Source organism: Bombina bombina, chromosome 4 (genome assembly GCF_027579735.1).
Source record: "Bombina bombina isolate aBomBom1 chromosome 4, aBomBom1.pri, whole genome shotgun sequence".
Lineage (NCBI taxonomy): Eukaryota > Metazoa > Chordata > Amphibia > Anura > Bombinatoridae > Bombina > Bombina bombina.
The window spans coordinates 990,867,968-990,888,954 of NC_069502.1; the positions used below are offsets into that span (position 1 = coordinate 990,867,968).

A 20,987-nucleotide genomic window follows, 5' to 3' on the forward strand; every position below is an offset into this window, starting at 1 on the left:
ATCACCATCCACAAACCAGACAAAATACTATAGAGACACCCAAAAGAAACAGGATAGAATCAATCGACCACGAAGTGAACCTCAGACCACAATGGTCAAGGGACACAACCAGAAAAAGAAAAGGACCAGAAGAGGAAGAAGAGGAAGAGGGATGGTGGGTTCTAGAAGGAGAAAAAGAAGCTCCAAGAACACCAAAGAGAGGAAAACGGGAGAGGGATTTTTAAAAATATTTAACCTCTCCAACAGCATCTTCTCAAATACACAACTAGAAATTCTATCCAAAGGTCTTAGCTTTGCACCCACAAGAGGCCCAAATTCTTTTAACCTGTTCATCGACTTTAATAAATTCATTCGCAAATTAACTCTCTGCAGACATTTTGAAAAAATCAAAATGAAAGACAAAACAAATGCGAAAGAACAATTAGAAGATACTGACTATGAAACACTAAACATTCTAGAAGAACTATATTCAAACACTGACAACCATATAGAGGATAATATCCTCAAGGTGAACAATAACTCAAATTTAAAACCCTCATCCATCTTTTATCCGACACAATCAAAGGGAAATTTCATTCCCACATTTTATGATCTAGTAATGAAAGAACTAGATATTCTCTGCACTGGCTTCAAAATAAGACATGATAACCTGTGTAAAAAGGAGAAAGAGGCTCTAAAAAACTTAATGGACATGGATGACATTATTCTAAGGGAAGCTGACAAAGGAGGGGGTCTAGTCATCCAAAATAAGACGGATTACATCAAAGAAGCATACAGGCTTCTGAATGATAGCCATACATATGTCCAACTAAGAGGAGACCCTACTGAATCTTTTCAAAAAGAATACGATTCCCTCATAGATACAGCTCAGTTCAACAAACTCTTAAACACCAACGAATTAAAATTTCTAAAACACCCATATCCTAGGAAGGCAATTTTTTACCACCTGCCGAAAATACATAAGGACCCAAAAAATCCTCCAGGACGTCCAATTGTGTCAGGGATTGACTCATTAACCGCTAAATTATCACAATATGTGGACTATTTTTTGAAGCCCTTGGTGCCAAAACTAACCTCATACATAAGAGATTCTACTGATTTAATTACAAAACTAACTCAAAAGAAATGGAGAAAAACGTTCAAATGGATGACACTAGACGTGTCTTCTTTATACACTTGCATCCCACATAATTTGGGAATACAAACCATGTCTCAGGTGTTAAAAGAAACATCACTGACAGAGAATCACCAACATTTCATTCTGGACAGTATAAGATTTGTCCTGGAGAAAAATTATTTCTTGTTCGATGGCAAATTCTTTTTACAAACTAGTGGAACAGCCATGGGGACCACTATGGCCCCCAGCTACGCGAACCTCTATATGGGGGAATGGGAAAAGGCTTACATTTACACCAACAACCCATTTCAGCAAAATATAATTTGGTGGGGGAGGTATATTGACGACATCGTGGTGATATGGGAAGGAGATGATAAAACCAGCAACGAATTTATCGAGTACCTAAACACAAACACCTTCAATTTAAAATTTACATCTAAAATCTCAGATACAAACATTGAATACCTAGATTTAGTGTTATTTAATGAAAAAGAAGAGATCCTAACCAAATTATATACCAAAGAAACCGACTGCAATGGCTATCTGAGGGCGGACAGTGGTCACCATCGACCATGGATCAACAACATTCCGTATGGACAGTTTCAGAGAGTGCGAAGAAACTGTTCCAAAATACAAGATTATAATACAGAATCAGATATCCTAAAAACCAAATTCATTGAAAAGAAATACCCAAAAAAACTCATTGAAAACTCACAGAAGAAAGTGAGACAGCTAGAAAGGAAAAATTTACTACAAGGTAAAATATATATTTCATAAATCATTTAATCTATTTCATGCATCAATCAAGCTTAAAATGAACTTTTCTAGAGACTGTGTCAACTTCCTGGATACAACAATATCCATCACAAATGGCAAACTGCACTCATCTGTATACAGGAAACCAACAGATAGATGCAGCTACCTCCACAGCTCCAGCTCCCACCCCAATCACATTAAAAAATCCATAATCTACAGTCAGGCTACAAGATACCACAGAATTTGTTCAGATACCAAGGACCGTGACAAACACCTCATCACATTGTCCCAATCATTCAGAGAAAAAGGTTACAAAACAAGGATTATAAATAAAAAAATTAACTCTGCCCTCAATACCCCACGTGAACACTTACTACAATACAGGGAGAAGAAAAACATATCATGTATACCACTAGTAGTCAAATACAACCCTGCTGTGGAAGGGATACGAAAAATCATAAAAGACTTACAGCCACTACTCTTAGAGGATCCCACACTCAAAAAAATCTTTCCAAAACCCCCAATCCTGGCATACAGACAAGCACCTAACCTAAAGCAGAAACTGGTACATAGGAAGCTACCCCTTGAGAAAAAGAACACTCAGAATGGAACCAAGTGCTGCTATAAAGCTCGCTGCAAACTGTGTCAACACGTTTGTGAAAGCAGCACAGCAAATCACAATAATAAATCTTACAACATTAAAGGGGCATATTCATGTATATCTGCAAATGTGGTATACATGATACATTGCACTGCATGTGAAATGGGATGCTATATTGGAGAAACAAGCCAAAAACTGCACCTTCGAATGAACTTACACAGACACTCAATCAAAAACCACTGTGAAACAAAATACTGCACCCCTGTTGGTCACCATTTCACCCAACCTGACCACTCCATCCAAAACCTCAAAATCAAAATTCTCAGAGGAAACTTTAATAACACCATGGAAAGAAAAACCTTTGAAATGAAAATGATAATGCACTTCAACCTGTTTAATTCTGGACTAAATGTGGACTCTGGATTCTTAACACATTATCAAATTTTTTTGTAATGTACTTTCATTTAGTCAATTACATTGTATATTCCACATTCTTTATACATAGGTACACAGGTAAGCCTATGTCCACACTTTTGTCTTTTCTTAACCTTTGTATTCCCCCTGTATATACAATTTCACATCTCTATAGATATTGATTCAATGTTGATATATAACTTTATGTCAGTATATGCTCTATGTAAAGCTATATATTTCCCCTGTCTGTTCTCCTACACTGGACACTGTCTGCCTGTTACCTAAGCCCCCCTCATGATTTTTACGACACCTCCTCCTCTCCCTGCACTGTCTTCTTAGCTATTCTGTGTTTTAAGATACAATCTGTAAATTCCATTGAATTGGTTAGTATTGCTTCAGACTTGATAAAGGAAGGAACTCTTCCGAAAGCTTGTCATCTTATAAATGTATAGTTAGTCCAATAAAAAAAGTATCATTGCTCAATGCAATACTCTTGTTATTTTGATATCTATATATATATATATATATATAATACATAAACATATTTAGACATTTATATGTATATATACAATCTAGTCCTTTGCAGTCAAACACCTTGTCATATGATGAATCAGTTTGACAAACCTTGCTCTGATTTTTGATCACATATGTTACTCAGTTTGCTTTCTTTTTCAGATTATGAATTACATTGGTAAAGGTAAAGTGAGGGTCACTTTGGTTACAAAAAATGAGCCTTATAAGCCACATCCCCATGACCTTGTTGGTAGAGACTGCAGAGACGGATATTATGAAATTGAATTTGGATCTGATCGCAGAGTTTTATGGTAAGAACATTTATTGATTACGCAATATAGTATAAAAGTAGAAACTTGTAAAAGAAAAACTCCTAAAAGAAAAACATTGGGGCCAATTTACTAAGCAGCAGATACTGCTTGTTTTGCACAAGCTTTCTGGCTCGCTGGAAACAGGGACACTAAACCGACATTTTTTCTTTAATAATTCAGATAGAGCATGCAATTTTAAGCAACTTTCTAATTTACTCCTATTATAAATTTTTCTTCGTTCTCTTGCTATCTTCATTTAAAAAGCAGGATTGTAAAGCTCATTTTTGGTTGAGAACCTGGGTTATGCTTGCTTATTGCAAAACAGAATGAGAAGCAGTCTGCCAGGAACGAACAGCGGCATCAATAGCTTGTTCTATGGCCCGGTTGCCACCTGGTAGTAGCTTCTTTCTGCCCAATTGTGCTTTTCACAGAGGAAAACTTTCCTGTAGTATATCAGTCTGATCCCGCCAACATGGTCAGTCCAGCCCCGAAATACCAGGCAATTCTCCTCTGAACAAGGAACATAACAACCCCAGACGATCGTTTCAGCCTCCTTTGGGCCTTGTCAGTGAGGTGCAGCCATATCCCTCTAAGCACATTGGGCAAGGAGTCCACGTCTGGTTTCCCCCATCACCCTTAGGGAGACTATCCCCAGGGTAATATTTACATATGCAAAACAGAATGAGAAGCAGTCTGCCAGGAACGAACAGCAGCATGCTTGCTTATTGGTTTGCTAACTGTATCCACCAATAAGCAAGCACTATCCTTGGTGCTGAACCTAAAATGGGCTGGCTCCCAAGCTTTTAATTCCTAGTTTTTAAATAAAGATAGCAAGAGAACGGAAAAAAAAATCAATAGTAGAAGTAAATTAGAAAGTTGCTTAAAATTGCATGGTCTATCTGAATCATTAAAAGAAAATTAATTGGGTTTAGTATCCCTTTAAGACCGCTGCTCCTTAACTCCACCACCTCTGAGGTGGCGGACTGCAATCATCCCGATCATTTGATAAATCGTCCCCTTTGTCTTTATTGATTTTAGAGACACTGCTTGTGGTTGATAGGGGCCGAAACCCAGACTATTCTTCTGTAATGCGGCAAGTTTCCTTAGAATTTGACTAACCCAGAGTCTCATTATAGTTGCCTAGCATGTGTGTGAGTTTATCAATAAGAGAGCAGCCTTTCATGCTTGTTATTAGCTTTTCACAACAGGAGACTACTAGTTTATGTGAGCCATATAGATAACATTGTGCTCACGCCAGTGGGTTGTGGATGACTCTGCACTTATTGGCTTAAATGCAAGTCAATAGATAATAAATAAATAGTCATGTGATCAGGGGGCTGTCAAAAGAGGCTGAGATACAAGGTAATTACAGAAGTTAAAAGTATATTAACCCCTTAATGACAACTGACGTACCAGGTACGTCATGCATTAACAAGCAGTTAATGACAATAGACGTACCTGGTACGTCAGTTGTCTAACAGAGTGCTGGAAGTGATCACAACCACTTCCAGCAGCTCTGAGGGTATTGCAGTGATGCCTCGATATGGAGGCATCCTGCAATACCCCTTTACAAGCTTCCGATGCAGAGAGAGCCTCTGTGGCCCTCTCTGCACTGGTAGCGATGGTGCCGATGGTGCCGTTTGACCAGGTGGGAGGAGGGAGCGTGTGCGCGCGTGCATGGTGCGCGCGCGTGCACGAGGGCGTGCACGTGCACGCGTGTGCACGTGGACACACGTGCACGTGCACGCATTAGCCACACTGACACCAATGAAGTTAGGAAGGGGGAAAAAAAGTTAAAAAATTTTTTTTTTCCATATAAAAGGATCTGGGAGGGGGAGGGGGTGGGGGTATTGTGGGGGGGCTGCTACACTACAGAAATAATTAAAAATAAAAATAAAAGTTAAAAATAAAATTAAAATACTTTGGTTTGTGGGGCCAAACTGGGTACTGGCAGACAGCTGCCAGTACCCAAGATGGCGGTAATTAGGTAGGGGAGAGGGTTAGAAAGCTGGAGGGGGGGATCAGGGAGGTTGGTGCTAAGGAAGGGGTTCATCACAACTAAAATATTTTATTATTTTTATTTAAAAAAAAAAAAACTCTTTTATTTAGTACTGGCAGACTTTCTGCCAGTACTTAAGATGGCGGGAACAATTGTGGGGTGGGGGAGGGAAGAGAGCTGTTTGGGAGGGATCAGGGGGTGGGATGTGTCAGGTGGGAGGCTGATCTCTAAAATTAACCCTGCAAGCTCCTTACAAGCTACCTAATTTAACCCCTTCACTGCTGGGCATAATTCACGTGTGGTGCGCAGCAGCATTTAGCGGCCTTCTAATTACCAAAAAGCAACGCCAAAGCCATATAAGTCTGCTATTTCTGAACAAAGGGGATCCCAGAGAAGCTTTTACAACAATTTCTGCCATAATAACACAAGCTGTTTGTAAATAATTTCAGTGAGAAACCTAAAATTGTGAAAAATGTAAAGTTTTTTTTTTTATTTGCTCGCATTTGGCGGTGAAATGGTGGCATAAAATATACCAAAATGGGCCTAGATCAATACTTGGGGTTGTCTACTACACTACACTAAAGCTAAAATTAACACTACAAGCTCCCTACAAGCTCCCTAATTAACCCCTTCACTCCTGGACATAAAACACGTGTGGTGCGCAGCGGCATTTAGCGGCCTTCTAATTACCAAAACGCAACCACAAAGCCATATAAGTCTGTTATTTCTGAAAAAGGGGATCCCAGAGAAGAATTTACAACCATTTGTGCCATAATTGCAGAAGCTGTTTATAAATAATTTCAGTGGGAAACCTAAAGTTTGTGACAAAATTTGTGAAAAAGTGAACTTTTTTTTTTTATCGCATTTGGCGGTGAAATGGTGGCATGAAATATACCAAAATGGGCCTAGATCAATACTTTGGGATGTCTTCTAAAACAAAATATATACATGTCAAGGGATATTCAGGTATTCCTGACAGATATCAGGGTTCCAAAGTAACTAGCGCTAATTTTGAAAAAAAGTGGTTTGGAAATAGTAAAGTGCTACTTGTATTTATTGCCCCATAAATTGCAAAAAAAGCAAAGAACGTGCAAACATTGGGTATTTCTAAACTCAGGACAAAATTTATAAACTATTTAGCATCAGTGTTTTTTGGTGATTGTAGATGTGTAACAGATTTTGGGGGTCAAAGTTAGAAAAAGTGTGTTTTTTTCCATTTTTTCCTCATATTTTATCATTTTTTTTAGTAAATTATAAGATATGATGAAAATAATGGTATCTTTAGAAAGTCCATTTAATGGCGAGAAAAACGGTATATAATATGTGTGGGTACAGTAAACGAGTAAGAGGAAAATTACAGCTAAACGCAAACACTGCAGAAATGTAAAAATAGCCATTGTCATTAAGGGTAAGAAAATTGAAAAATGGTCCGGTCATTAAGGGGTTAATATAACCACGTTGGCTGTGCAAAACTGGGGAATGGGTAATAAAGGGATTGTCTATCTTTTTAAGCAATAACAATTTTGGAGTTGACTTTTATTTGTTGCCCTTTAAGTCCCTTTAACTAATTAGCTATAAATATATGCATAATTTAATAATGTATCATTCTGAATGAGCACTTGAAATGGAGGTCAGAATATTAAGGAGTGAAAAAATATAAAAATGAAGGCCAGTAGCCTCAGTCCTGACTAAGTTAAAAGTTGTAGGGATCTCCATGAATACACCTAGTTGTTTGTTTTGTTTTTTTTGTCTGCTAAACAAACATTACAAATAAATAATAAATATACCAAAGCTGGTTCATGCTTTCTCCTATTAGTGACAAGTGATGATTCTAAAAAAGATACAGACACAGAAATGTTGAGTTTATTATATAAAACTAACATTAACATAATTAAAGTAATGAATTGTAGATTATATGTAAATAGAGACTATCAAGATTTTATCTCTAACCACTACAGTGCTTTGGGTGCAGCTAAACGGAAGAGAATAACTTCCTCTTTTACTCGTCGCTGCTTGGACATGTATTAAAAAGTAATATTGTTACCTTTCCCATGTAGAGTACATTTACATACACAGGAACTGCATTAAAAGGTACAGAAAGGTACAAGTGCAATATAAATTGATGATTTTGGACATTAGTCTTTTCAGCCGTGGTAAAATTAACTCTTGGAAAATGCTTAATAAGATATGCATTGTGATTATAACACAGCACGTCCAGTTTAAAAAGAGGAAATAGCGATATCAACAACCGCATTTATCTACAGAAAGAGATTTATGTCTGTGCAGCAGTCTGCAAAACAAACAGTAGAACTTAGCGTTGTCTGATATAATATTTACAATGATGCAGATACAGTAGCCCCCATTGAACATGGATCTTGCAGACAAGGTTCCTACACAGGCAACCTGTCTGCACACCATTGGGGTCCCTGGTGCAACATCAGCTGCCAGAATTTAACATTGCACAAGCAAATGCCTATGCAGCCCCGCTGGATTAATGTGTCTGGGATGGTTGACATGGTAAGAAGCAGCGGTCATAAGAGCATAAGCAACCCTGCACTGAAGCGCCCCCAAATCTAGAATTGGGGACCAATGTGATCAAATAGATTTTTATGTATATGATGTTTTACAGTTATTACTGTTAGACGGTGGTCAAAGAAAGATGGATTTTGCATTGTTAGTTGCTGGTGATTTAATTGTGTTCATCTTCTGGTGGATCGAGTATGATGGAATTAGAGGCTAGCTCTTGATGCATAAAGTTCTTATGCTCCTTGTTGCTTTATAGATCACTATGTAGGCCTCATCTTAAATATTGTTTACAGTTTTTAAGACTGCACTGCCGGAAGGATAAAATAACCTAGAAACTGTTCATAATATGACTACTAAAATGGTACATGGCATAACAAGTAAAACCTGTAAGTAAATCATTCATAAACTTAGTATTTATAGCTTAGAAATGAGACTGGGAAGTGACACGATAGAAACCTTCATGTATAATAAGAAAAAAACAACAACATCATAGTTGTGATCACTTATTTGTAAAGAGCATGAGGCCCATTTATCAAGATCCGTATGGAGATTGTGGGCCCGTGTTTCTAGCGAGTCTTGTGAGCTGCTGGTGCAATGCTGAATACAGAGAGTGTATTGCTCTCCGCATTTAGCGAGGTCTTGCAGACCGGATCCGCACTGTCGGATGAGTTCCGCAAGACCTTTGATACATATACCTCTAGGTTTACAAGTGATTTGTATAAAAATGTTCTCTGTAGATAGTGTGGTTGATTCTAATAGAGGAAAGAAGGGAATTTAGGAATGCCTGTAATATGCATGAGGCTATCTGAATATTTTTTTTTTTTTAGTTTTTTTTTTTAATATAAGTTTTTATTTAGTTTCAAAAATAGAAGGAACAATTGGGGAAATGCAAGACCCCTGCTCCAATAGACACAAACATATGGAACGGACACGCAGGCCCAATTTAAAGTTATTGTCAAAACATTGATAAGTCAGGTAACCCTTCCTTAGTGAGGGAAGGGGACTTTAAACCAACTCCCACAAGGTCAAGCTAAGACATAAAAGTTCAGACAACCGTATAAATAGAAGACATCAAATTGACTCACATTTTTCTATTTCAAAGAAGCAAATATAGATCTGACCGTTGGGGAAATCACACGTCTATAATACAAAAAGGGAAGAATGGGTAAAATGGGGGAGTTTGTGGTGAAAATAGTTCACCTAAATTGAACCCTGATGTGGGGGGGGGGGGGGAGCTAGGGCATATAAATTAAAGTTAGTCCCCCAAAAGCCAGCACAAGGTATATGTGATATAGATAGAGGCTCTGAGAACAAAAGCTATTGTACTTCAGGAGGAAATTATTTTCCAGCAATACATAGTATTATATCGGTCTCTCAATTTACTATTAATATAAACTAAAACAACAATGCATAGCAACATAAGGAAGGTCACGGAATAATCTTAGGACTGTACTTCGCACACACCATACCTAGAACAAACAGTACCGAACACACACTATACCCAGCGCACACAGAACCTAGTACTTTCTGTACCCAGCACACAAAGTGCCTAGCCCATCCGGTACCTAGGGCACACAGTACCTAGCACAAACACAAAGCACAAACATCATCTAGCCCAGACATTACATAGCACAAACAGTACTTGGCACAAACAGTACTTGGCACAAACAGTACTTGGCACAAACAATACTTAGCACAAACAGTACTTAGCACAAACAGTACCTGGCACAGACAGTACCTGGCACAGACAGTACCTGGCACAGACAGTACCTGGCACAGACAGTACCTAGCACAAACCGTACCTCAGTACCCAGCCCACACAGTACCTAGCACAATTAGTACCTAGCACAATTAGTACCTAGCACAAACAGCACCCAGCACAAAGAGCACCCAGCACAAAGAGCACCCAGCACAAAGAGCACCCAGCACAAGCAGCACCCAGCACACACGGTACCTAACACACAGAGAACTCGGCACAAACAGAACCGAGCACAAACAGTACCTAGCGTAAACAATACCTAGCACAAACAGAACCTAGCACAGGCAGTACCTAGCACAGGCAGTACCTAGTACCAACAATACCTAGCACCAACAATACCCAGCCCAAACAGTACTCAGCCCAAGCAGTACCTAGCACACACAGTACCCAGCAGACACAGTACCTAGTACAAACAGAGCCTAGTACAAACAGAGCCTAGTACAAACAGTACCTAGCACAAACAGTACCTAGCACAAACAGTACCTAGCACAAACAGAACCTAGCACAAACAGTACCCACCACAATCTGTTCCTAGCACAAGCAGTACCCAACACAAACCATACCAAGCACAAATAGTACCTAGCACAAACAGTACCTAGTACAAATAGAAGCCAGCAACTACTGTACCTGGCATAAACAGTACCTAGCACACATTGGACCTAGGATAAACAGCACCTGGCACCATATTATGTAATTTTAAAGTCATGCCAGAGCTACACCATGAGAAAACAAACAAGAAGTGTAGAGAAACAACATTAAAGGGCCATATGCTATAGTACACTTCTAGTATTATGTAGATATTTATATACTCCTACAAGGCACTTTATACCCAAGATACTGTGTTGGTGTATTGACAGCCTAATCTGCTTCACTTTCCCTGTACATTACTCCGGTGGCCACCCACCAACCCCCAGAGTCTGCTGACATGCAGAGGTGATGGTAGTGTATTAAATGAAAAACCCTATGTATAACCTTGGATTAATTACTAAATATAATATTAAGGCAGCATGGTTCAGGCGATACAATAAATGACAGCCTTGGTCTTATGCAGTATATCCAAGATTGTAAACTGTAGTAATATATTAGATGTAAAGTTAATTAGAGCATAAATAAGTAAAAAAAATGGCTAAATTGTGCGTAATGTACTATGGGGATTATAGTTAATTTAATGTGTTATAGCCGGGCACCTCTCGCCCTATGCTAGCATCTTTGCGATACAGGCAGAGACGTTGATAAAAGGTTATTCTCTAAATACTAAAAATGATAATAGAATATCTGCAATAACATCTGTGCCACTATTTCTTTTGAGCACATCTCTTTGGGGGGCCCCCCTCATGATACACAAATACAGAGGTGACACTAATATATCAAGCATGATATCTTATTCCTAACCTTCAGAAATACCATGTCGCTAAAACAACAGGTTTTACCCATTATGGCCTGTGATCAATATGGATATCTGTATCTTGCCATTATGGACAAAAATGCAGCTTGCTGTAATACGATATAATTTCAAATATAAAGAACAAAACTATTCTAGAGGAATAAGCAGTGAATATCTCTAATCTGGGTTTAAAATGGGTATAGAAAGGACATATATTTATATATTGAGTAGAGTATATGAGGAGGAAGAACTTATTCTTACCACTTTCTAATCACTGTGACGTGAGAGAACAAGGGTTAATATACAGTGTCATATAGTAATATATACTCTACCCCCATCTTCATTTATAGGTTAACTGAAGTACATTTTATAGATGAAAGGACTTTACTTTTTTGTTTGAAGTCAGAGCCAGACATAATAACAACTGACCTCATGTTCCCAGAGATACATCCACATAGTAAATAGATTGTTAGTAAAACATCTGACCCACAAGAAATGCAAAACACCTAACATTCAACCCGGCTACCAAATGTATTGCACATTATACAGATGTTAAAAACAAAGGGGTATTGGTGAAGATTATACATAGCTAACGTAAATAACCCAGTTCCAGGGAATTGCCATAGCCGGCCTAGATAAATAACAAAACATGTTGTATAGAAAAATCAGTATTTAAGCACAGTAGGGAGAACTATGTAGATCTGATAACCAAGTTTGTAGCAATGAGCGTCTCCATTGCTCTGAACAGAGAGATAAGGAATGAGCAAGTGTTAAGTGAAAATGCCTTATCGACCCTTGCTGCAGGACTGTAGTTATCAGACAGTAAATGCAATCATTAAAGTCCTGCATGTTACTCCCTTGAGATAGGAATAGATGTTGGATTACAAGGCTTATAGGTAGGTGACATGTTGAGTGTTCCTTCAAGCTCCGAGGTCCCTGAAGTGACACGGGCTGTAGTCCAGAGTTCAACTAGTAGCATTGTCACTTCAAGCTCACCCCTCTCCAGTCTGTATCTGACTCCCCATTGTCCGATGAACAGTATACTTGGTTCGTTTCCAAGTGTGACTAGAAGTGCTTCCCCATGTTCTCTCATCTCACATATATGCACACAGATCAAGGGGTATGTATCTAGATCTGACCTCTCTGACAATATTCCACATTACCCTTGGAGAAACTGTATATGGAGATAGAGCTGCGAACGTGATGCTGGTGCGTCCCCTCTGCCAATGGCGCCGTTTGTCACCATGCACAGCTGTAAATGAAGGATCCACCCTTACCATGCACCACCGACTCGTCTGGCTTGTAGAGCTGAAAACGGAGCTATAGTCCTCTCAGGGTTTCCCCCGTATCCCCTCGGTGGTGCCGTGTGTAGCTGTGGGATAGCTGCCAAAGAGTGTCCAAAATTAAGTGCGCAGCATTAATATGCGTCGGTGCTGCAGGGCCCTCCATCGTCGGTGATGTCTCTTATAGTACCTGACCTTGAGCTGCGGCAAAATTGGGACTAGACTCGTAGCTGCTGCATCTTACAGATGTATACCCATTTTTCCTAAGCCATCATTAAAGCCGAAAGCTGCACCTTTCAGAACGGCAATCATAAAGGCTTCAGAGCCGTGTGAGTGTGCGGCCATCTTCCTGGGCTGCCAGGCTCCGCCCCCTCATTAGTTATTTTAATTATGTTTTAGTAAGAAATATGGGCAGACTTGGGCCTTTTGATTCTTACCTGTCATAAAAATCTATGTTTTATTGTGATTTGAAGTAGCAAGGGGATAAAGAGCGATCAAAGAAGAATTCCGCTGTTTCTAAGTGACCCCTCTAGATCAACTCTAACAGAAAAAACAAAAAAATTAGATGAAAGAAACAGCGCTAGTTAAAGCATGGATTATATTGATAGGATATAAAATAAATTCTAAAAGGTCTTTGCAAAATCTAATTTATTATACGATATCATACTTAATACATGATGAATCAGTAAGGGACGTCTCCCATAAAAGCAGTTATAAAAACTCTGATCATGGGGCCGATTTATCAAGGCCCGAATAGCCCCTGATGCCCCTGTTTCCGTGCGAGCTCGCCGGAAACAGCAGTTATGAAGCAGCAGTCTTAAGACCGCTGCTACTTAACTGGTCTGCTGCCTATATAATCGAGTTAATTGACACCCCCTGCTAGCGGCCAATGCCATAGATCTGCAGGGGGCGGCATTGCACAAGCAGTTTACCAGAACTGCTTGTGCAATGTTAAATGCTGATATTGATAAATCGGCCCTAATTATATGTATTAAAAGAGACAGGGTTATAAAAATATATAAAAGATAGATAAAAAAAACGGCATGCAAATAAAAGTTCAACACATGCGGTTAGGATAGCAAAGCATGTACCTTAAACTCACAGTTCTGCTTAGGTAGAGATCTGTCAGATATAAGCCTGTTGTCCGTATCCAAAAACACAGGATCCCTTGTCGGCTATTTTCTGCGCCTTGGGGAGCAGTTTAGCATTTACCACTAACTCCTACGTGTGCGGATCTTTTTGTGCAGCAGTTGTTTCCCTCAGTATGGGGTTATTGGTGACAGTGGTAACTAAGAGCTCTGGTTAAACTGCATGGAGCAGTGCACGCTTGACCTATACAGACGTGACACTAGGTTATCGGTCAGCCGTGTGTTACAATGTAATGTCAATTAGACGATAAGGATCTTTTCTGATTCCAGTGCCGATCCTCTCTGCACTTTTTTCTTGAACTCCTCAGGGTAGGTTAGGATGAATGGCAGATTGACAATTGCAGCAGTGATACCAAAAAGTCTTAGTCAATGCATTTCGCCCTTAGCTCTGGGCTTTATCAAGACGTATCTTTGTGATTTGAACCCAGGAGCATGCTCTCATTACTGTCTCTGGGGCAGACAATACGGCATCTGACATAAACAAGTTCTTGAGCCTGTAAGCAAGCACCTAAGAGGGAGCAATAATTTACTTTCTGTAATATTTCTGGTGCCAATAACTGTCCATAGGCCATGCAGGAAATAATACCATTTACTCCTTCTCTCTGTTTTTCTCTTTTGTTGCTTTCCACTTCTTTGTGTTCATTTCTCCATTCTTCACGTGACACTCCTCGCTGCTTTTGTATTCTTTACCCAGATCACACATTTTTTTTTCTTTTCTATTTAATGCAGTAAACTGATCTTAGAGGAAGAAAAAATATATTATCTACCCACATTATTCCCACAACTGAAATATTAATCTGTTTTAAATATTGGATCCCTAGGTAGTTGTCAAACTTGATTACATTGCCAATTCTTTATTTTGCTTATCCTATACAGATTTTGTGTAATCCAATATATACATAATGCATTTTATTCGAACAGCTAATGATCAGCAAATAAAAACGTTGGTGAAGTAGAGAGTAGTACTACAGATTTTAATATTTTAAAAAATGCAAACATGAGTGAAATACATAAATTTTATGTGCTATATAGAAACAAGTAATTTCACACATGCAAACCTATTGCTGAATATGGTCTAGATTACAAGCGGAGAGCAATCGTTACCATGAGAAGCACAAAAATGATTGAGAGGTAATGGTAACTAGATGTGTGCATTTGGCAGCTTCGTTAGCTCCAAAATGCGGGAGAAGGCGGCCGCTCGCAGTCTTTGGCTCTTTTCGGGAACTGGATTTATTCTTGTGAAAGTGCAACACATTAAGATCTGGATTTGCACACATCTTAGTGTGTTGAACTTTCACAAGAATAAATATGGCTCAGAAAAGAGCTAACAAAGCTGCCGAACGCACACATCTAATGGTAACTAACACTCCCTATACTTTCAGTGATGAGAACAAAGTGGAAATTTACACTCTATGGTTAATCCTTGTTCTAGAGTTATAATAACATTAACAGGGCCGCCACTAGAAATTTTGGGGCCCCTGACTTAACCATTGATCAGGGCCCCCCCCCCCTCCTTTGACATGTGCAATTTTTGACCAAGTGACTGAAACGTATATGCACTTTAATCTTAAGTGTCTATTTAAACTTGGAAATGTTGTAAAGGTAGTAACATACACTGAAACATACACTCACAAATAAGGATTCACATATAGACACTCTAGAAGACACGCAAAGAAACTCAGACACAGACAACTAAACAGACACTCAGCACTTGTTTACATTGACCTGACAAGTAATGAGGTAAACTACAGTTTTGTAAAAAAAGGAGATTTAGAAAACAAAATATGGAGTTCTGATTATCTTTTTGTAAAGGAAGATGCCAAATAAATGATGACAACAGCATGCAGTGGCTGAAAGGAAGGGCCCTGAACTGCCTAAACAATAATTTAAAGGTTAAATGGTAGATTAGTGACTTCCGGAAAGGTCTCATTAGTCTCAAAGTCTGTAGAAAGATGTGAATAATCAGTAGTAAGGTCAAAATGCCCTAAAAAGGAACAGACAGTGGACACACACACACAAACTCAAACTTGCACATACACCCAAGGAAACACCAACAGAGACAGCCTCAGAAAACACACAAAGACATACACACACACACACACACAGAGAGAGAGACACCCACAGAAAACACACAAAGACATACACACACAGAGAGACAACCACATAAAACACAGAAAGACATACACACACCCTGACTGAGACATCCACAGAAAACACACAAAGACATACACACACCCTCACAGAGACACCCACAGAAAATACACACCCTCATAGAGACATCCACAGAAAACACAGACATACATACACACACACACACACACCCTCACAGAGACATCCACAGAAAACACAGACATACACACCCACCCTCACAGAGGCATCCAGAGAAAATACACAAAGACAAACACATGCCCACCCTCACAGAGACACCCATAGAAAAAGCTCAAAGACATATGCACACACCCTCACAGACATCCACAGAAAATGCACAAAGACATACACACCCACCCTCACAGAGGCATCCAGAGAAAATACACAAAGACAAACACATGCCCACCCTCACAGAGACACCCATAGAAAAAGCTCAAAGACATATGCACACACCCTCACAGACATCAACAGAAAATGCACAAAGACATACACACCCACCCTCACAGAGAGACCCACATAAAAAAAATACATACACACTCATAGAGACACAAACCAAAGCACAAAGACATAAACACACACACCCACAGAAACACTCACAGGAGGAAACATTTATGTACCTTGCATCCCCTAAATCCACAGTGTGTGACATGCATGATAAAAAAAAATGCAGAAATTAAGAGATCACTTTTTAAAGAATCATATTTGTAAATGTGCAAACAAAAATAATTCTGTGAATTCAAAATTGTACATTAATGAGCTGGGTAGATGGCTAGATGAAGAAAAGTACTTTTAGAAGGTTGACATATGTTTGTCTGATATTTTCCCCAACCAAGAGCACCACTTCAAATATAGTGTACACATGTTCCCATCTGTCAGCTGTACTTGTGGATTTTGAAAATGCTGTACTCTATATAGTCTTGGTGGAACTATAAGCTGTGGTACTCATACCATTAGATCTGGTTAAATGCAGGATTTAAGCTTGTTGGTATGCATTTCAAAATTAAGTCAGCTGTAGTGTAAACTGAACAGTTTTAAGTTAACCTGTCTCATTTCAAACACTGAGCAATCTTAGTCTGAGAGTATAACATGTTATGCAGATGTAAAAATCTTAGATAAAATGCCTCCTTGTATCTGAAAAGTCCTTGCATAAAGGGGCAGTAAACTGGAATGTAATATATATCATTTGTTTATTGAGGAGGAAACATTTCTGCATGGTTTTAAATATAGAATTTCTACAGCATTGTCAAATAATCATAAATACACTGCTGCTAAAAAAAAATTGTTTTTTTGGAGTCCTGGCCCCACCATACAACTACTACCACACTGAAGTTACAATCTTAAATTGCACAAAGAAATAAAAAACATTTGCTAAGTAATTACTACTACCTCCTCTGCAAATGAAAGTGATCAGCCGACTGACTCAGGCACACACTGTACAAAGTGCCAAGTCTGTCTCACACTGTGCATAGTGGTTTAGTGCGCAATCAGAAATCCTCTCAAATGCTAATACTTTACTCTTTGTAATAACATTTCCCATGCTCAATTAGCACTCTGCTGTAGTACCCACTGGTGGCTGCCAAAATTTAAAAAAAATTTTTTTTTTTTAGTTCTTGCCTCATGGGGCCCCCCCTAGCCCATTGGGCCCCTGACAGGAGTCACCCCTGTCACCCCCTGATGGCGGCCCTGAACATTAACGCGGGAAATATTAACTAAAGTGAAAAGTTCTGGTAAAGTCATAACTTCATAAACTGGCCTCCTAGGTTTTATTTTCACACTGTTTTCAGACCTTTTACAAAGAATTCAAAGATATAGGTCAGGATGACTCAGTATAAGTATAAATCCCAAAGTGGATCAATAGAAATTCCAATGTTCTCATTTCAAAGTAAATTTCTTTGCAAAGAGTTTAATGTGTGGGATTCTGTAGTCCACTGTGTAGTCACTGTGTTAAAGTTATATAGCAAACACAAATGCACTTTAAGCTAAAGTCACTCCCAACGGGTAAGTACTAGGCTGGGTGAAATGTACCTCTGCTAATCATTGTAAAAAAGTAAAGGAGAGAAAGTCTTCAACCGATGTTCGGTTCAGGCCAGGGGTGTATCTGCTCCTGTCACTGTCTAGGAATCTCCACCCAGTACAACGCCAAGCTCCTTCGTCAGGGTGGGCGTGGGAATGGCTAGTTGCGTCACCAGGTGTGATGAAGATCGATTGGCTACAGCATAAGGAGGTCTCCAATACGTATCCAATCATTTTATCAGACAGTGCTCTGTGTGTGCAGTATGAAAGCGTAGTAACACAGCTGACATAAGCAGTGTAATTAACCGCTATTCATGAAGACAGTTCAACAAAAATAAGTCAGCTGAGACAGGGGTCTTGCATTACATTCTGCCTTTATTGGTCAAAGCCAGCAGGTACAGAGAAGTCACAGACAGGAACGGCTGACGTGTTTTGTTCATGTGCACATGTGCTTCATCAGAGGATACTGATTCAAATAACTTTTGTATGCTGAATAGATCTGCCTATATCATTAAGTGACATTGAACAAACCATTTGTTACTTAGATTTAACATGTTTAAGCTAAACACACATATATATATATATATATATATATATATATATATACAGATGGCCCTCGTTTTACAACGGTTCAATTTACACCGTTTCAGAATAACAACCTTTTTTTCCAGTCATGTGACTGCTATTGAAAAGCATTGAGAAGCAGTGCATTTATTAAAATAGCCAGTAGGTGGAGCTGTCCGCTTGTGCTGCAGCAAAGCCAAGTAAGCTGAAATTAATCAGTTTAACCAGACCTGAGCTATCGAGCAGATTTCAAAGGAACAAGATCTTCCTGTCTATAAATCAGTCCAGATTGGAATGCATAGAAAGAACTGTTTGCAGAAAAATGCAAGTGAAGTCTGTGTTGTGTGATTATTTTATTAGGTTTATAATGCTGTTTAGCATTTAAAGTCTTCATTTCAAAGCTTTAAAAATAATGTATTAGGTGTTACTTATGACAATTTTGAGAGGGGCCTGGAACCTATCTCCCTCACTTCCCATTGACTTACATTACAAACTGGGTTTCAATTTACAACGGTTTCGATTTACAACCATTCCTTCTGGAACCTAACCCCAGCGTAAACTGAGGGCTACCTGTATATATGTATATATATATATATATATATATATATATATATATATATATGTGACTAAAAAACAAATCAAAAAATAAAATATCTGTACATAAATAACATTTAAAAAAACATATGTATCCTGCAAATAAACCTGAATGACAGCAAAAAAAATACATTTAACAGGACAACAAATAATTAGCAATATATCTAAAACTAAAAGCATATCAATCATAAAAAAATGATATCAATGTATATTCCAAATTAATACTGTCATTTCTAATGTAGAACTAGGAAATATATGCAGATCAATCAGTAAATAGATCTACAGCTAATCTTTTATTCATGACCTCTGGGAACTTGGTATGTAACTTCACTATCCAAAAAACTTCCTTCCTCAACAGAGTAGTCAGTCTGTCGCCTTCTCTGGGACTTTTTTTTATGATGTCTATTCCAATGAAGCAGACATACCTAGATCCTTCCCCATGTATGCGAAAATGTTTCCCTACAGGGGTTCTTGGTTCAGTATCAACCAAGGACAACAAATGCTCTTGTATCCTGTCCTTGACAGGGTGAGTAGTGATCCATATATACTGGTGGGAACAAAATTTACAAGTGATTATATATATATGACATATTTAAAGGTACATTCTATCCTATCTTTAATCTGAAAAAATGTACCTGTTCTAGAAGAAGAAAAAGTGTTTGTTTTAGTAATATATTCACATTTACAATAACATGGCCACATTTGTAAAACCCCTTTATGGAACTCAACCAATTGGAAGTCGGTAGTATTCTACCAGAAAAATTCTTCTTAATGACATCGCCTATAATGGGTGCTTTTTTAGCTATACATTTTACACCCCTGGGTATCATCTCCACTAAGAATAACTACATTTATGTTAACCCCTTCACTACTGGGAATTTCAGAGAAGAATTTGATCAAAATATCGGAGAATTTTTAGCATTTTTGCTATCACTCCATTCAAAACTACATATACAGTGTATATATATATATATATATATATATATATATATATACACATTATATATTTAAGACAACCCAAGGTATTGATCTAGCCCCAATTTGGTATATTTCATGCCACTATTTTAACCGCCAAATGCAAGTATATAAAAAAAAATCGTTAACTTTTTTACAAACTTTGGGTGTCTAACTGAAATTATTTACGTGCTGCTTGCACAATCATGACACAAATGAATGTAAAAGCTTCTCTGGGATCCCCTTTGTTCTCGGCTGTGAAGTGATTAATCAGGTAGCTTGTAAGGTTAATTTTAGCTTTAGTGTAGAGATTACCCTCCCACCTGACAGCTCCCACCCCTGATCCCTCCCAAACAGCTCTCTTCACCTCCCTGAACCTCCCAAATAGCTCTCGAACACTCCCCTCCCAAATACATATTTTTTTCTCTAGTGTGTTGTTCCCCCCACCTCCCCCCTTTGGTGTTCGTTAGCTAGGGCCTGCCCTCCCTCTCCCTTCATTTTTTTTTTCCAGCACAGGGCCACAAAAAATAAGATAAGGTAAGATAAGGGCTAGTCTTCTAAGCAAAAATAAACCTTAAATAAGAATAAGTAACAATACAAACAATAGACAATACTCAAACAATATTGTTCAAAAGAAATAGGATATATTTATATCCCCACCCTCTGCCCGCGCAAAACCAATTACACACAGGCAGGAGCTGTCAATCTCCACAGTCAGAAGAGACCGGGAGATTGAAATGATCCACCTAAGAGGTGGAGAACAGGGCAGGGATGACCGCTGCTTGATACATTCTGAATGTAGGTTTGCTTGTGTGAACCTGCAGTCAAAGGGGAGAGGACTTGATAAATCGAGCCCCATGAGAAATCTTTGGAACAGCTAACATTGCTTCAGATGCTCCAGGT

At 38.6% G+C, this 20,987-nt stretch overlaps 1 protein-coding gene across 1 annotated transcript in view; it reads left to right on the forward strand.

Annotated features, from left to right (window-relative positions):
- The window catches only part of REL (REL proto-oncogene, NF-kB subunit), a 149,052-nt gene that overhangs the window by 74,426 nt on the left and 53,639 nt on the right, over positions 1 to 20,987 (forward strand). The window contains exon 4 of the mRNA XM_053712043.1: positions 3,564 to 3,712. Coding sequence (XP_053568018.1) covers positions 3,564 to 3,712 — 149 coding nt within the window. The remainder of the gene's footprint in view (positions 1 to 3,563; positions 3,713 to 20,987) is intronic.